The 17,085-nt window shown below is 42.2% G+C and overlaps 1 protein-coding gene and 1 long non-coding RNA gene across 2 annotated transcripts in view; both read right to left on the minus strand.

The window, feature by feature from the left end:
* Positions 1-15,386, minus strand: part of EPDR1 (ependymin related 1) — a gene marked incomplete at its 5' end in the record, with an annotated part of 30,855 nt that extends 15,469 nt beyond the window's left edge. Inside the window, one exon of the mRNA XM_032683833.1 lies at positions 15,166-15,386. Coding sequence (XP_032539724.1) covers positions 15,166-15,386 — 221 coding nt within the window. The remainder of the gene's footprint in view (positions 1-15,165) is intronic.
* Positions 15,387-15,775: 389 nt separating this feature from the next.
* On the minus strand, positions 15,776-16,995 carry LOC116784852. The gene is made up of 2 exons (XR_004356270.1): positions 16,540-16,995; positions 15,776-16,279 (listed from the first exon to the last, which is right to left on the minus strand). It is a non-coding gene; the product is annotated as an uncharacterized LOC116784852 (long non-coding RNA).
* Between the last annotated feature and the right edge of the window lie 90 nt (positions 16,996-17,085).

Consider the following 17,085-nt stretch of genomic DNA (forward strand, 5'->3'; position numbering starts at 1 on the left):
TGGTAAGAAAATCAGGGATGAGGGACATCCCCATATAAAGCTTTTCTTCTCCAGGATGGAGGAACAGATTATATGGCAAGGTGAAGACCTTCCCAGCCTTACACATAAGTGATTGGAGAATATTGATGGCTGTTCCTCCCTTCTGGTAACATACTAGCTTAATCAATTAGTTCTGATACTATCAGTAGTATGACAGGGATCCTTGACAGAGCTCCCTGCCCAAAGATGCTGAACGACCTTTTGGGTATCACTTCCTGAGACCTCCAAAAGCAACAGTGGCACACTCTGAGGAGTCTAAGCAGAGGGTTGAGCCTCCATCTTATTTCACATGGGGATTTGAGGGGTGGTGCCACCTCCTGCACACTGATGACCTTCAGCTCTGTTTGCTTGTAAAATTAACCCTAATTACACCACCACATTGTTTTCAGTGCCTGAACGAATTAAAGAAAAATACCGTCTAAAATCAGGACTGGGGAGATAGGATTCAAATGAAACATGCTCAGCATTCAAAGGGAGTAATTAAAAGGTTGAACTATCTGCTAAACTTGCTCTTCACAAAACTGTTTTTCTGTGGTCCTCTGTAGAGTTTTTGTACTTTTTGTTATTACAGCAACTTTTCCACCTCTGGGAGGCGGGAAGCGGCTTTCAGCAGTCACCACATAACCTACTGCTTGTAGGAATCCTCTGTAAGCAATACCCATGACGCATCACAAGAAACTGTCACACCTCTGTACATTCTTAAAAATCAGCTGGATGGAAAAGACATAAATAATTAATGGATGAAAATCAATTTCAAAACCTTTCAAGCTATTGAGTACTTGCTTTAGGGCACACATCAGTGTGTGTGATGCAGAACCATTTCACAGGTTATCTGTTAGTCCACCACAGAAACAACAGCTGCTGAAGACACTGCAATCAGCTAAAGGAAGCATGGTTAAGCATACATTTCTATTTTTAAGAATGTTTATAACCATTTTAATTGTATTAAAACCGTGACACGTTTATTTTTCATTCAAGAACAGTTCTAAGAAGCAGTAGCAAAGAGGGCAAGACCTGTAAATAATATTGGTATAAATATACTGCACTGGCACAGCTGAAAGTTTTCCATTACTCAGGAAAAGGTCACTAGACCTATTGAACATGTTTAGACTACCCCTGCTGCTTAAAACATGACAGAAATAGCTTTCCCATTTAGAATCTGACACAAATACAAACTGAAGTCTTTAGCAAACAGGTATGCTTACCTAATTTTGGGGTGTTTTCCTGACACAGAGCCCAGTGTCCTACATACACTGACAGGGTTTGTAGGCAGTTTACATAAACTGCCATAGTTTTCTTTGAGCTTTGCTTAACTATATGAATTTGGAACTTTTGTACATGCTGAAAGGCTTTTCCTTTATCATTCCTATAATCATAACAGAAATGAAAGAAATTCTTGCTTTTATAGTGAAAGGTATTTTATAATTATTTTAAAATTACACAGTCTCATATTTGCATATTACAGTTTTTTGTTGCTTCTAATTGCATTATTTTATACATTTAATGGGCAAGACATTCACAACTGACCAGTGATTTTGAACTGCTTCCTATTTTGGATGTTCAACGTGAAGGTACTTGAAAAGGACAAATTTTCAGAGAGATAGTATTCAGCATTTTCTAAAATTCAGTGGCAGAGTATACATTGCAAAATTGAGGTGCCCAATGTTACTACACATTTTCTATTCAAAGACTACATAAGAAACTTCTGAATTCTCTTCCCAGAGAAATGCATGAGCAGAAATCACTTTTCTGCCCATCAGATTTTCTCTCTCATCTCTCGTTTCCAATTGTCAAGAGACAATTGTTCTTTCCATATCATAACAACAGATCCTCATCTAACTGCTACTGTTTACAATTTCCATCTACCAATTATGTAATTAATCTGGCTCTGTAGCCCCTTCTCCAAAATTAACCTGACCCAAAGTCTTTTGAAATCAATCAAAAAATTTCACTGATTTTTACAGATGCTACAACAGGTGTTTATTACCTGTTCCATTTCAAAGAAAAAATAAAGTTGAAAAATGTTTAAAACCTAGCATGGCTATCAGCTTATCTCAAATGGTCAACCTGAGGAGATGCTGAAAAGCAAACATAACATTTTATGCAATCTCAGTTCCCCAAAATGGATTTCCACAAGTGTAGGCCAACCTTGGAATATTCTGGCTTTCATGATATTTCTTGTTCTCCCCTTTGTAGTGTTTTGGGCTTTCTTCTTAGGCAAAGTAATTAATATCTTTATATCCTTAACTACCAACACTTAAACTATATGAAACATCTTTTTGTCATAAAAACTCCTCTTTGGGACTTTTTTATGGAGCCACTTGCTAAAGCTAACTTAACAAAAGTCCTACATCTCTGAGAGTACGGAAAGTCTGGAAAAAAAGAATTTGCCTATGAGAAATCTTTGCAGCATATTCATTTGTCCATTTTTTTCTGGTTTGCCGTATCTCTTGGTGTGCTTCATCTCCTATGTTCTCTGCATTGGAGAACCTGTAATTGGACTTGTTTAGGGAACAGGAAAGGAGAACAGGGAGCTGGCAAGGAGAAAAAACTGTAGAGGAAACTCATTCTTGCCAAGATAGTGAAAAAGATTTCTGCACCAACCAAGCCCCAAGTTGTCACTGCTTGCCCCAGAGCTCCACACTGCAGGTGTATCTAAAGGGCATTGTAGCTGGAGGCTGCTATGACCAGGTCTAACAAAACTCAATTTCTACATACACTGCTTCAGTATAAAAAATTTGTGCTAACAATTTAAGCAGACTTTTGTCTTTACATTTGATGCTTGTTAATACGTTGTACGAAGTTCCTAGCAAACATCATACACATATTGTAATGATGAGATGGTCCTCTACTTTTCATATTATTTTAAGGGACGTTTAAAAAAAAATACAAAAATTAGCTACAAAAATAATTTATGGATTTTTACAGCCTGAAACTGCATTCAGATATTTGGGGAGATGAGTTATGAAGACCAGACAGTGCTGTGGTGCAGCACTTGCAGCACAGTAGATAATTCATTAGTGCAATGTGGAGGAGAATACTGAATAATTAAAGAACATTTCCATGGTTAAAACCTATAACATAAAGTCCATTGAACTCACTTAACAATGTTTATAGTTACTATTGCTACAGTACATAAGCATCTCAGTTACAATACATGTTCTGCAGAGACATAATACAAGCTTTGTAAGTGAATGTTTCCATTCTTTCAGAGGAAAGAAATGCAGAGAAACAAACTATGTTTCAGATGTGTTAGACTTGAAAAACATGGTAAGATCCACCATGGATCCCTTTACCAGGCTCCGGCTAAGCAGCTGTGGTATCTACATTTGGCAGTGCCTCAAACATCATCTGGCCGAACACCACTTTGACCTGGCTTGACTATGTTAGCACAACTGATGTGATAGACCGGGTACTCTGGACGTATCTAAATTATAAATACTTTTGGCTTCATCTCTAATGACTGTTTTCTACTTCAGAAGACTTTACCTTAGGAATTTAGGAACTTAAAATAATCTGGCTATGAGATACATATGTTGGGAAATAACCTACTCTTATAGTCAATGTAAGTAACAAAAAATTAATATAAATATGTCAATAAAAAAAGAATACAAATAAATGTATTGGGAATCAATATCTAAATGCTTACATTTGGTTTAGAGACAGGCAGAACAGACAATAAGTTAAAACAATAGCAATTTTCTTATCTTCTGCTATGTCGAAGCAGTTATTTGGTCTCTTACATTTTCACTCTTCAATAATGGGGATAAACAAAATGCAATAGGGTGTCTCTACTTTCATGCCCTCACCTTCTTTTACTCTCCCTAATAATTTTTTTTTCCATCTAAAAGGCACAGGAAGTGCCTCACCTTCACACTTTATCAAGCACACTATCCAAATTTATCCCTTCCAATGTTTTTTGGCACAGATAGAATAACAAACCCATCTGGCTTTGCAAATCCAGTGTGCTTTTCTGCACAGCTATTTAAAGTGATACAAGAAGGTGTCCAAGTCATCACAGAATCATAAAATGGCTTGGGTTAGAAGAGACCTTAAAGATCATCGAGTGCTACCAGGGATATCTTCCACTAGACCAGGTTGCTCAAAGTCCCCAGATACCATCACAGATAAGAAAAAAGGAATTAATTTCTTGTACAGAAGATGTAAGCCAAAAAATTTGGGTCTGATTAAATAGTGGTATATTAATTTGGGAACTAAGTGTAGTAAGAATTCCTCATTTTGTACAGAGTTCTGCTCTCCAAATAATAAACATCCTCTGAGAATTGCCTAAAAGTATGGTGGAATCATAAGTTTCCTGGCAAGAAAAGTATCTGAATATGATAAAACCACAGTTGCAAATGGTATTAAGAGATAGTGAAAGAACAAAAAATGTAATCTTTCTTCACTGTGTTTACTGGATGGACTCTGTGCTCCATATGAGTGTTTAAAGGTCTTTAGCATTGCCATGCACAAAACTGCCCTTGGAAAATCTGAGGAAAATCTGGCCATTTCCCTCCAGAAACATTAATTTCTGAAACAACAGGTATCCATACAAACAGTAGGTTTCCATGCAGATAGACTACTTATGGAGAAGTTTCCAGCTGTTCAGCAGCTATAGACATCTCACATCAGTTTTCCCGTGCAGGGTTTCACCAAAATAAATGGCAAATACACACACTACATTTTTAGAAACCTTCTTATCTACTGAGCCATCTGATTTTCAGATGAAGTAGCAACCATGAATTTCCACAGAGAACTGACAGGAGGAGAGCAGATAAAGCTTGCTAAGCGTGAAAGTTCCAGAACTGACAGAGTAACTGATGGGCAACATCACAGACCAAAACCTCAGTGGAAAGTCTTACAAGTAATTTATCTTCATTGCTATCTTACACCGCTTTTTTCTGGCAATTGGTCTCAAGATCTGAATAAGAACAGAGCAGAATAAAGACAGAGGTTTTTGTTCTTTATCCTACTGGTAAGAAAGATTACATTATATGGAGCTGTTTTGGGGGGCTTTTTTTCTCACTTCATTAAAGCCTGAAGAAAATGTACATTAGAAAACAGTTTATTCCAAATAGACAACCCGGAATATTAGTTACAGACATCATAAAACTTTTCCTGATAAAGCATCTGACAGTATGTTTTGAACATACACTCTAAAATATGAAATAATATTTGGCAATAGTTATAAAGGAGCAGATTCTGAAAAACACATTACTGCACAAGAAGTCAAGCATTAAGGGTCAGTGAAGACATTTTTGGAATGATTTACTTGTGAACTATTCAACTGACCAAAAGATAAATATGCAGGGTATTATTACACTGTTATTTTTTAAATTAAGTAAAGAAACAAAGTTCATCATAAGTAACCTTAATAAGAGATGTTGCAATAAATGTGGTAATTTTCATCTTCTGCATTGTTTGCTATCAGTTACAATATCACATTCCATTAGGAACTGTCCTCAGGAAAAATAATACATATAGAAAATAAGATAACTAGTAAGTATGCAATATTACTTTCCATTTGAGAAGGGCAAACGTGTTGAATGAACTTCAGGATAAGCCACTTCTTGGATGTTTCATATTAAAAGAGAAAGAAAAGCTTCAGCCTTCTAAAATCCAAAACAAGGCAGCAACCAAGATATTTACTACTTTTGCAGAACTCCATAAACCTTATGTGCTCTTACACTTGTATCTTTTAGATGGCTCTTTCGGGAAAGTTGGGTTGGATCAGACAGTTATGCAGTTCTACATGTACTTCCATTAAGTTTTGAAACATATTCTTTTTTTATTTACCAAAAAAAGGCAGACAGACCTTCAGAGTTAGCATAATTTGGTATCTCTCAATGATATCTGATAATCTAAATCTTCTTAACTGCTGGAATCTCGCAGGCTATTTTTGTCAGACAAGAAATTAATAATGCCCCAAGATCACTCACTTTTATATGCAAAGGAAATAAGCTATGCAGATGCAGTGTGGCATCCACATATATTACCATGAATTTTCAATTACTTTTTCAATATAGCAGTGTATACCACTGACCCTCAGCCACAGGGGTGATTGACTGAGGTAATTTCCAGCCTAGGCATCCAATCCGTTCTGCTCCTCCAACATGGACACAGGGGTAGCAACACAGAGGGATCCTCGTTTCAGACAATTATTAAACCAACAAGGAGCTCTTCAGTGAGGAAAGGCAGAAGGTTGGATGGAAGTTCCCTCTGGGCTGGATTTAGCTGACAAAGGATAGTCTGGATGATGCCAGAATGGAAGGGTAAATTTCATAAGGAATGAAAAGGATAAAATAGGCTTTCATTAAATGAATAGCTAAGTAGCTCCCCAGACATATGAACACTTAGTAGCCAAAGAATGAAAAATTGTAATAACTACAGTGTGATCACTGTATAAGAAGAAAACGCCTGTCAAAATCATGTTCTGATGCCAGAAATTTTTAAAATCATGAAAATAAAAATCTGAAAATGAAAAAATATGTTCATTGCTAAGTTATGGGAACAGCCCTACTGACTGCAGGAATGTTCTAATAAAATTCTCAGAGCGAAAAGCAGAACTGCAAAAGTTACCTTACTTTTTTCACTTTTCATGATACAAGGGAAACATCTATTAACAATCAAATGTGACACAAAGCCAAATGTGTGCACATAACCCCCAAAAGAATCATTAAGTTGATTTTCAAATAAATGTTTGTCAAGGATCTATATTTATAAAAGCACAAGTTCAGATGAAAACAAATGATTCCTTCTTTCTTAGTACCACCTGTCATAAATTTGTTTTTGGACAAGGAAAATTTAGGTTGGTATTGGAAACTTCTAATTTATGCCTGGGTATGAAAGTATAAGAGGTACCAGCTCCAGAAATTAATACACTACTCAAAACAAGGACTGTCTCACACGTTGAGCCATCCATGCTTTCACACATGGGAACAAACTCCTGGCAGAAAATCTTGTCCTTGACTCATGACTCTCAGGTATTGGAGAGTGACCACAATACAGGCAAAAAGGCATCCTCTGGAGCCTAGGGAGGACACTAAGTTTCCCTGGGGAATCTAAGATTTCTAGTCAACATACATACATCTCCCCTGGGGCCATAAAAGTGAGGCAGTAAACAAAAACATCTGAAAGAAACAGGTCTGTTTGGAAGAGCTGAAGAGAAGTTACACTGGCCAGTGGTACCTTCATGTTATGCAATGTCATGCTGGGCATAATGCTCCTTATTCTAGAAGAGCCAAAATATTGCACAAAGTAGCCCTGTTTTACCCAGACATCATCATCCTCTCCCTTGTATACCAGACACTATACCATGCCTTGAAAACACTTTGGAGGAGAAAATAATTTCCCCTGTGAGTTAAGAAGAGGAACAGGTAAAATACTTTAGGAGAGAGAACTCAAGTTGCTAAGCATACAATTCCTTGCAAATCTACAGGTAAGGCCAATATGACAGCCATCTGAAGACAGGGATGAAGTTGACCAACATGAGGTTCAGGAGCTGGATTGCTGCTGCTGCTGCTGCTACACAGATTCACAGCTGGCTTGCCTCAAGTCCACTTCTTTAGAAAGCAGCCCTAATGTGACAGGCATGGGAAAAGACCACCCTTTCCTCCAGTCTTTGCACAGATCTGATGCCTAAATCCTGGCTTGAGAAGAAAACCCTGCCTTATTTTCTACTATGTTAATCCCTGAATTTTCAACAGTCCTTTTCTACGACTGTGTTAGTTTCTAACCTCACACATTTATTTACATGCCTCTTATCCCCACTTTTATGTCTTCTCAATACCTGGCCATTGTGGCAAGCATTCATCTTTCCCAAAGCTCTTTTAAATTTAACCTTCACCCATGTTATGTGGCAAAGAAGTACATTTATGCTTTTTCTGAATAGCTTAGTATTATTTATTAGGCCACTGTCCTTTCCTGGATTGAAACATCTAGCCATGTCAAGGTTAGCCATCAGTTCATAACACAATAGAGAAGACAGAAGGATACCTTTCAATTCTGCATCAGCTAATGACTTGGCATACCAACAAAGGCATAACTTGGTACCATTTCACTCACTTCTCTTGTCTGGGACAATGTCATCCAGTTGAAGACCTGTCCTATGTAGTTAATAAATGGATAAGCCTGTTGACATGCAAAACAAATCAGGTCTCTATCTGCAAAAGAAAACTTTCAGAGTAGGATGACCTGAACACCGAATGTAAAGTCCCGGAATGAGATCCTTGTGCCGAGGGCAGAATTCTCATTGACTTCACTAAGTTTGCAGCCCTAAGTTACAAAAGTAAGCAACAAGTGAAAAATCTTTTGCTTGTTAACCTAGACCGTTCAGCTTTTAAGTATGATCTCAACTGCAAAATATACAGCCATCATATTCAAACCCCTCTCTTTCTGGCATATCAAGCAAAATACTGGTCAACTGCATATGGAAAATAAACCATGTCCCAAATAATTCAGTGTGCCCTCTCGTCTTAGCTCCCTCCAAATTCCAAGATGCAGTAGTACCTCCTAAATCCTGCTCCTGGGAACATGACACAACTGCTCCCTAGCTGCTGGGACAATTCTGGAGGATATTTCCTCCCCCTGCAATGAAGGGAACTCCAGCACACACCACTACTCAGCCCAGGGACAGCTACAGCCACAACAGAAGACCAGTTAGAACACATCCTTAGAAAGAGAATGTGCCCTACAACACCCTATTGTTTCCAGCACTGTAATTGCAGTGAACAAAACTGGGATGGGAAGATGAGAGATCCTAGAGATAGGAAAGATTCTAGAGAACTGCATGAACAGATGTATTTCTGGAGGCATTTCAGTAAATGCTGTCTTGAATACCTAAAACTGTTTTAAATTACTAGTAGTTTTACACTGAGGACACCTGGATCCTTAACTACAATTGAAGGACTAATGCATCAACTGGTAAAGTTTCCTTTGGATCATTTTATCCCCCAGATTTCTCTGAAAGCAATGTACAATCAGATTTTTTCTTTTTTTACCTCACAGAAGTGCAAGTACGGACTTAAATTAGAAGACTATCCTTCAGAGGAGAACTTTCAGATGAATGGCCTTTGGTCCTGTGAGAATAGGTGTGATGTTGTCAATTGTGACACCCGGATTACATCAGGTCTAAAGCTGAATGGAGCCCAAATTAAGATCATGAATATAAACATGTCTTTCACTGTGTTTGTTGTTTGTTTAGCTGTGCAGTCACATCACCATCAACTGTCTGTGTGCTGTCTGTGAGCGCAGAACACTGAATCCCTCTCTATTCTTCTTCACTCTATGTCTCTATCAAAAAAAGAATAAAAAAACTTTGAATAAAAACTACAGTGATTTATCTTATGAAAACAATGCTCTGGTCTAAATTACAGAGATACAGGCATATTATATTTTCAGTGCAGTCATGTTTTTGCTTTAAGTTTTTATCACAACAATAGTAGAAAATGAGTCATAACTTTCAGTGCAAACAAACATTATTTCAAAGAGTGCAAACAGACAAGGAAGACATGATAAGAGGTAAGAAAGAAGTAATGCCCTAAATTTAAAGGGTTCCAATAGATAAAAGGCTTAAGCCAATATCCACTAGTATCAACAACAATATAGTGTCAGTGACTATCATTTAACAATGTATTTTAGACAAACAAAACTTCTGGATGAGAACCTCTCTGTTTTTTAAGAACATCCAGTCAACAATATCTATAACTCATGCGGTAGTAACTACCCCATTGAGTGTCTGACAGTAGTTTTTAAGCACAGCAACCAGTGCTCTAGCAAATTATCAATTTGGGGTCACTGGATACTGTTTATCTACATTTTCTCTCTAGCTTTAAAGGGTTTTGTGGATTCTGCTATTTTAAATTTAAGAGCCAGTTTATTTTGTTCAGTTTGGATGTGTGCTGTGTTTTGGTACTGTATGAAATGGTTCCACAGTATTTAGCAAAAACAAGCGTTTCAAGAACACCACACTAAACTGAATAGGCATCTTAAAGCAAGAGATTTGCTTTATTTGTACTCAGTTATTTATTTTTTCTTTCTTTTCTTTGTTTTTTTTCCACAACTAACAAAAATGCTGTTGTTCAAGGAAGCATAGGATACAAGACAGCAAAAGCTTTGCTAAGCCAACAGTTCCAACTTCCCCTGATGATAGACTCCAACTGCTTGTTAGTGCTGCAGTTTGACATCTGAAGACATTCAACTGCCTCCCCTGAGCAGTGTTTTAATCTCTTCCCAACCAACCCACCTGCAACAACAACAGCAATTAACTTCAGTGCCTCCCTGAACTGTATAGCCTGACTTCCACCAGGATCAAGAACTTGGAAAGGGAAATTATTGGTGCTGCCTGTAGGCAGAAACAAACAGAATGAACGGTTGAACCCAGATAAGATGCTCCTCAATGCTCAGGTACCACAGCTCCCTCCTTGTACAGTGCTCTTCTCCAAGGAACCAGCTGCCTTCACAGGGAACATCACTCAGCAAACTGACTCATAAATTGACTTATGATGCAAATGCAGAAGTCCACACTTGTACAGCCAACCCCCCAAACCCAGAAATCACACAGCTCCCACAAGGACAACTGCTGCTTGCTTCAGGCTATTGCCTAACATCTGACTGCCATCCGGCATCCATCACAACAGCTTTCCAATGCCACCTTTCCAAACTCACAGTCTTTACCAGCAGCAGGTCCATGAAAGAGCTTGACACCTACAGAAGGAAAGTAAACGCATGAGGTATGAGTACCTTCCCTTAGTTCTTATTCTCAGAAGATATACATAGCAGCTTATGAAGAATTTTAGAGCTCAAGAACTCATGTTAGATTTAAAGAAACTGCTGAAAATTCATTTCTATGTTCTACTGCAAATTAAGGGTCTTGGAATTCTGCACACTCTACATAATCTTAAAAAATGGGGCTTCGGTTCCTGAGCAACTTGGCCATTTCTGAAAATTTTACCCATGACCATTGTTAATTCCCCTAAACATTAAACTGCAGAAACCACTCCCAAAACCAAGTCTGGGAAACAAATTTGCAGTTGCTCAGGGAAGCTCAATACTTAGCCTATTGAGTCACCACAGTGACCACAGAACGGATGGATTATATGGTTCTAATAGGTCAGACACCACTGTTTTTTCCTTTACAATCACACACTCTAAAACAACTAAGAAGTAGTTAAGTCAGATACGCATGCCCACTTTCTGCTTATTTTGAAAAGTTGTCACCTCTTCTCCAGATGCATATTGTTATATTTGCACCTGACCTTGAGCTGCTACTCTTCAGTCAAGGACAGGGATTGGCACATGCAAGCATACAGTCTGCCAGGATGAGACGTATTTCTCTAAATACAGCTTTGTCAGTCCTCTATCATACTAGCAGTTACATTTTTTAAGACAATAACAATCTCAAATACACAAGCATCATAATGTGCTGAGCACTCTGCAATGGGCCATGGAGGTTACTGTTAAAATACACTCACAGAAGGAAAAAAAAAAGCATTTTCTTCCTCCTACTGACTTTTCTGAGCACATGGAAATTTTTTTTTCCCCACTATCACATTTCTCATAGGACAATCTGTTACTGGGCCTCCCCTGAAAATCATTCTGTAGAAAACAGGAGGGAAGATAAGTGTGAAACTGTGAATATAGCATGTGATAAATAACACTCCAGCCCTCAAACACCATCTACATTACTTCTGCTCTGCTCCTCACTTCATGTTTTTCTTTCTTTATAACTGAGCATTAACACCTGTTGAGTGGCTTCACCACACCTCTTGCTCTGTTTCTCCAAGAAAATAAAGGTGATGGATGACATGAAGCTCTGGGCATAACGCAGTCAGTAGGATTTTTTGGTTAGACCTTTTTGAGCCAGGATTTTTCACCAGTTTGCAGTGATGTCATATTCAAATCTAAACCATTAGAAGCTACCTTAAAAAGAAACGCTTTTGCCCCAACAGCAAGTCGTGCTGATGACTGTTACCTATTTTGTGAAGTGTCCTGAGTTGGTGGCCAACAGAGGATTGAACAAGAGTGAGGAAGGTTTAATATCCAGAGAGTACAAAAGGAAGTAACTCCATGTAATAGGCAATAAAGGATTAAAAAACACATCCTGTGTTTAACAGATAACATGAATGCATCTTTCTCTTAAGAGCTCTAGGGAACTGTTTCAACTGTTCTCCTTTCCCGTTATACAATAACCCTACTGGTACGACCGCTTCCAAATAGGAAATGGTGCAAACTACTCAATGAAAACTGGTCTGTTTTCTTTTCTCCTCTCCTGCTATCAGCTGAACACTACACAAAACCACAACACTGTCCCTGCCCTCCTTGTCTATTCTGAAAAAATTTGATCCTGAAGGGGAAAAAAGCAGCAGGGTACGGTACACTGGAGAAAACATAAGAAGCAGAGTGTAGATAAGGCTGAGTCTGTAAAAGAAGTGAAAAAGAAAGTTTAGTAATTACTCCAACTGGAACAGGTTCTCCTCTAAAAAGCTCAGCCTAGGATCGCTACTGGAAGTTTTTACACTCTAAGCCAGAGTATCAGCAGCCAACTGTATGATCCAAAGAAACACCCACTTGACAAACTGGCTGAAACTACCATCAAAGACCTCTTTAATGAACTGGCTCTGCTTTGTCGTCTGGCAAGTGAGGTGTGTGCTCAGGTGGCAGGTGGCACATTGCACCTGGACAATGGGGAGCCAATGTGGTCACTGCATCTCGGGTGCTCTTCAATGACTAACGAGCAAAGAAGTGATGTTAACGAAGCAACACTTGGATGTTTACCTTATGGCTACTTTTCTGAGGGTGATGTAGGTATGTTTTACTGGGTTGATGTAGATATGAAAATGCCATGTAGCAAATGACATGAATTTGAAACATATATCTACAATAAAAACTGAAAGTTTCATATTTTCCTGCAGTTACGAGCCTACAAGCCATTCCACACAGGCAAATCTTTGTGTCCCTGATTAACCTCAGTCAATAACTCAAACAGGGCTGCATCTGATTAATGTTCACATTCACAATCTTCAGAAAACGCTTTGTAGAAAAATGTGGTTGTTGGCCAACCCTGACTGCTGCACAAAAGTTGCATCTGATAGGAGCAAAATGTGAGAATTTAAACCAAGATTTCCTTAGAGACCAGGATTATTTTTCTTGTTGATTTTGTAGTCTATACCTCAGCGTAATTACCCCTTTTTTTGTCAAGGTCAAAGCAGAGTGGGGGAGAGGTTATTATTCAAGACAGGATACATCTCTGTGCCTCTAACTTCTGAAGGCTTCAGTTTATGACTCATTGTGTCCACAGTGAAACGAAGATGTGATCACATCTTCCAACACACACTGAAATCAATGGTAGACTTTCCGGGTCATGCCCCGAGCAGACACTAGCTGCACACATAACAAAACCCCTCTCCTGTTTTGGATGGCAGAAAACACAGTCAGCATGGAAACACTGGGGATCTCTGAGGTCAGAAACTGCCTACAACAAAAAACTAATACAGGAAAAAACAACAGAGGAATGCTTCAAGTGCATCTTACTGCACTCTGCCTCTTTCTAGTCCTATCAGCCCAGAAAAAACTGAATCCAGAGCAAATATTTATCAAAAATATAAAAAGGTAAGATCTTGGCAAGAAATAAAATCTGGCCCAGAGTAGAAAATGTAGAATAATTATTCAATCTTAAAATAAAATTTTCAAATAAAAGCTTGAAGAAATTAATTCAGTACAATTTACAATCTAGAAACGACTTGCATTGGACTTTGTAGCTCAGTTTCATGCTTGTCAAACATGAAGGTCAACCTAGGACTTCTAGAAGAAGGGGACCATGAGCACCCCTTGGTCAGTGTCAGACTCTACGCCATATTTTAGCAGAACACCAGCAAACATCTGTATGTTGTTTTTAACATTCTTCATATGGTTCCTATATGAAAACAGTGATAAAAAAATGATGAGGGAAAGATGAGCTTGAAAATGAAGCATATAAAACAGTTTTAAGAGTGACAGGGGATTTGTAGAGAAAGGATCAGAGAAGAGCATTTGAAAAGGCTAAAACAATTACTATGTGATGTTGGTAAGAAACTGTCAGGGAAAAAAGGCAGCAGCAAAAAAGAATATTGATCTTTCAGTGGCAGAGATCATTTAGATTGGATGATACAGCATTTGTAGGCCCATCTTTACTTTGGCTTACACATCCCTGGAACTGATGGACTATTATTTGAATAATTTGTAGGTGGGAGAGGCGAAGGTACAGGCAGACTGGCTACTCTCACACTGGCAGGCATGTCTTGACATGTTGTCTGAAAGTCATTGACCCTCGGTAGGCAGAAATGTCTCACTCAGGAAGGCCTCTCTGGTCTGATTATTAGTTCTACCCAACCTGAGCTTGGTAGGTTGAGGAGAAAAAAAAGAGGTTCTTCTTCAGTTAGCTTTTTTCTACGCTTGTTTATCAGCAAAACAAGAAATGCACAATGACACAGGGATTTGGGGGGATTACTTGTGGTCTTAATAGATACATCCTGTATAAATGAAGAACAATGAGGTCCTGCAGGGCTGTGTGGTGTGAATGAATACACTGTATCACAGATAGCAGATGCATCCTGACACCTTGGCACTCAAGGACCAAGAGAGTCCAGAGAACTTGCAAGTTACTGAGCTAGAATCTTTCCCCTCCCCCCGTGACATTATTCACGTTTGAGCATAATCTCTTCATTCTACCTCCTGATATGCGTTATTCTTCACATTTTGGGTTTCATTTTTGGTTTTGCTGCCCATTCCACTTAAAAGACAAAATAGCTGGGAGGGGAGAATATCCCTGAAGGTAAAAAGCTGACACTTGATCATAAATCTCTTTATGTACAGAGGACGGATTTAAGTCATGTTGGTGACAGATTTTCTACCGCCAGTTATTCCCAGTACGCAGGTGCCTCCCCTCCGGCGTTCCCCGCGCTCCCCCGTCTCACGCAGGGGAGGTGCCGCCCGCAACGCTGGGGACTCAGGGAGATCCCCTCCCTCCCGGCTCCACATCACCCCACACCCCCGGGAGCCGCCTCCGGGCTCTGTGCCGACCATCCCCGCCCAGCTGGGCCGCCTCGGCCCGGCCCGGCCCGGCCGCAAGGTCCCGGCGCCGCCACCTACTTCTTGCAGGGGATGAGCGCCTTCTTCTCCTCCAGGATGCGGAGGCGCTGGTTGGGGCCATCGTAGGAGACGGCGGCCCGCGTGTTGCGGCCCGAGCCGTGCTCGTAGAACACGGTGCGCCCTTCCCACTGCCGCGGCGCCTGGCACGGCTTGGCCCCCGCCGCCGCCGCCGCGCCACCCCGCAGCAGGAGGACGCCCAGCAGCAGCAGCAGCAGCAGCGGCGGCCCCGGCCGCAGCTGCCGCCCGCCCGCCGCCCGCGCCATGCTCCGCGCTCCGCTCCGCACTCGGCCGCCCCGCACGGCGCGCAGGCGGGCGGGCAGGCTGTGCCGGGGGGGGCGGGGGCGGCCCGCCTCCAAACCCGCATCACCTCGGCGGAGACAGGAGGCTGCTGCGCCAGCTGCCGTGTACAAGCGCAGGAGGAGGCAGCGGGGCGACAGGAGACGGGCTACCCGGACCCTCGCTCGCCCACGCCTCCCTCCCCGCACCCGGGAGGGTCTGCGCACCCTGGCTGTGCCCACTGGGGGGTGCCCAGAGGGGCAGCTGCGAGACCCAAGCACCGGGCATTCTGTGCGGGCTTGGAGAGGGAGGGGATGCGCGAACAAGTGGGACCTGCTGGGTCAAACTGCTTTAGTGTTGTCTTCAACGAGGGAATTTCAACGGCTCCGCACGGGCAGCCAGTGTCGCAAAGCACATGCATTCCTTCACCTCCCACTGCCCTCTTAGGTTTATCAGCTGTTGTTTCCTGCCCGCTCTGGATGCGCTTTCCTCGCCCCCAAAGGGAGGGGGAAGCCTGTGCTCCACAGATGCTCCATCTCTGTAGCTCTGTTGCGTCTGCAAGGGGGAACACCGGTAGCACCGCTGTACCTGGCCGGGGCAGGCCCGGGAGCTACTAGCTCTGAGCTGTGCTGGGGCGCTCCCAGGCCACTGCGATAATCTGGCATGGAGTTAATCTTGTTTTCTCGGCAGGTCCCTCAAAGACTGAGTAGCAGCATTTCCCCACAAGTGAAGAAAGGGCCCGTAGGTCTTTCCGTGCACGGGGTGGGGTGGGAGGTAGCCTCATGCCCCCGCGCCGGCACGCCACTGCGCTGCATCAGGGGCGCGTGGCCGTGGAGTACTAAGGAAAAAAAAAAATTAAAAACCACTTGGGAAAAGCCTGAAACCCCTTCTTCCACTCGAGTGCAGATGCGATTGGTGGGAGACAGAGGCGGGGGGAGCGGAGCGCGGGGCTGACGGCCCCGCGCTGCCCCGGCCCCGCCGCCCGCTCCCGGCTCGACCGCCGCCTCTCCCCCTGTCCCGAGCAAACCGGGCAAGGAGCTACTACCCCGTCTGTCCTCCCGTCCGCTTCACTCCTTTCCCCGCCCGTGCCGAGCTCACAGAGGGAACTCTACAATTTCCTGGAAGCGCCGGGAACAGCCGCCGAGCTTCCTCAAGCCCGCAAAAAGTTTCTTCTCCCTTGAGAAAAGGCGGCGTAAAGTTCAGCCCCGCGGGAGAGAGCTGAGGTCGCTACCGTCGCTTTCCCTCTCCCCGCTCCGGAGCGCAGAGCCCCGCGGCAGAACCGTGTGGTTTGGGTTTCCGTCCCCTCCGCCCCTCCTTCCACCTGAAGAAATTTATGACACAGATGAAAACTGAAACGGAGCTGGAGCCGCGGCCGAGAGACGCAGTGATGTCGCCGGGGGATTAAACGGGGTGGAGGTGATGTCACCGTGCCTGCACAGCAAAACGCACACGCACACGCACACCCCCCCCCGGAGGAGCGGGGCTGCCAAGGGAGCGCGATCGGCCCCACACGTCACTCGTGCCACCGGTATAAATGCGGTCCCGCGATGTCCATGGCTGTCGGCGCGGCGGCTCCCGCGACTTCACTGCAGCCGGGCACCGGGAGACAGCGCCGCTCCGCGCCCTTCGGCCGCCGGGACCCGC

The sequence above is a fragment of the Chiroxiphia lanceolata genome, chromosome 1 (genome assembly GCF_009829145.1).
Source record: "Chiroxiphia lanceolata isolate bChiLan1 chromosome 1, bChiLan1.pri, whole genome shotgun sequence".
NCBI lineage: Eukaryota > Metazoa > Chordata > Aves > Passeriformes > Pipridae > Chiroxiphia > Chiroxiphia lanceolata.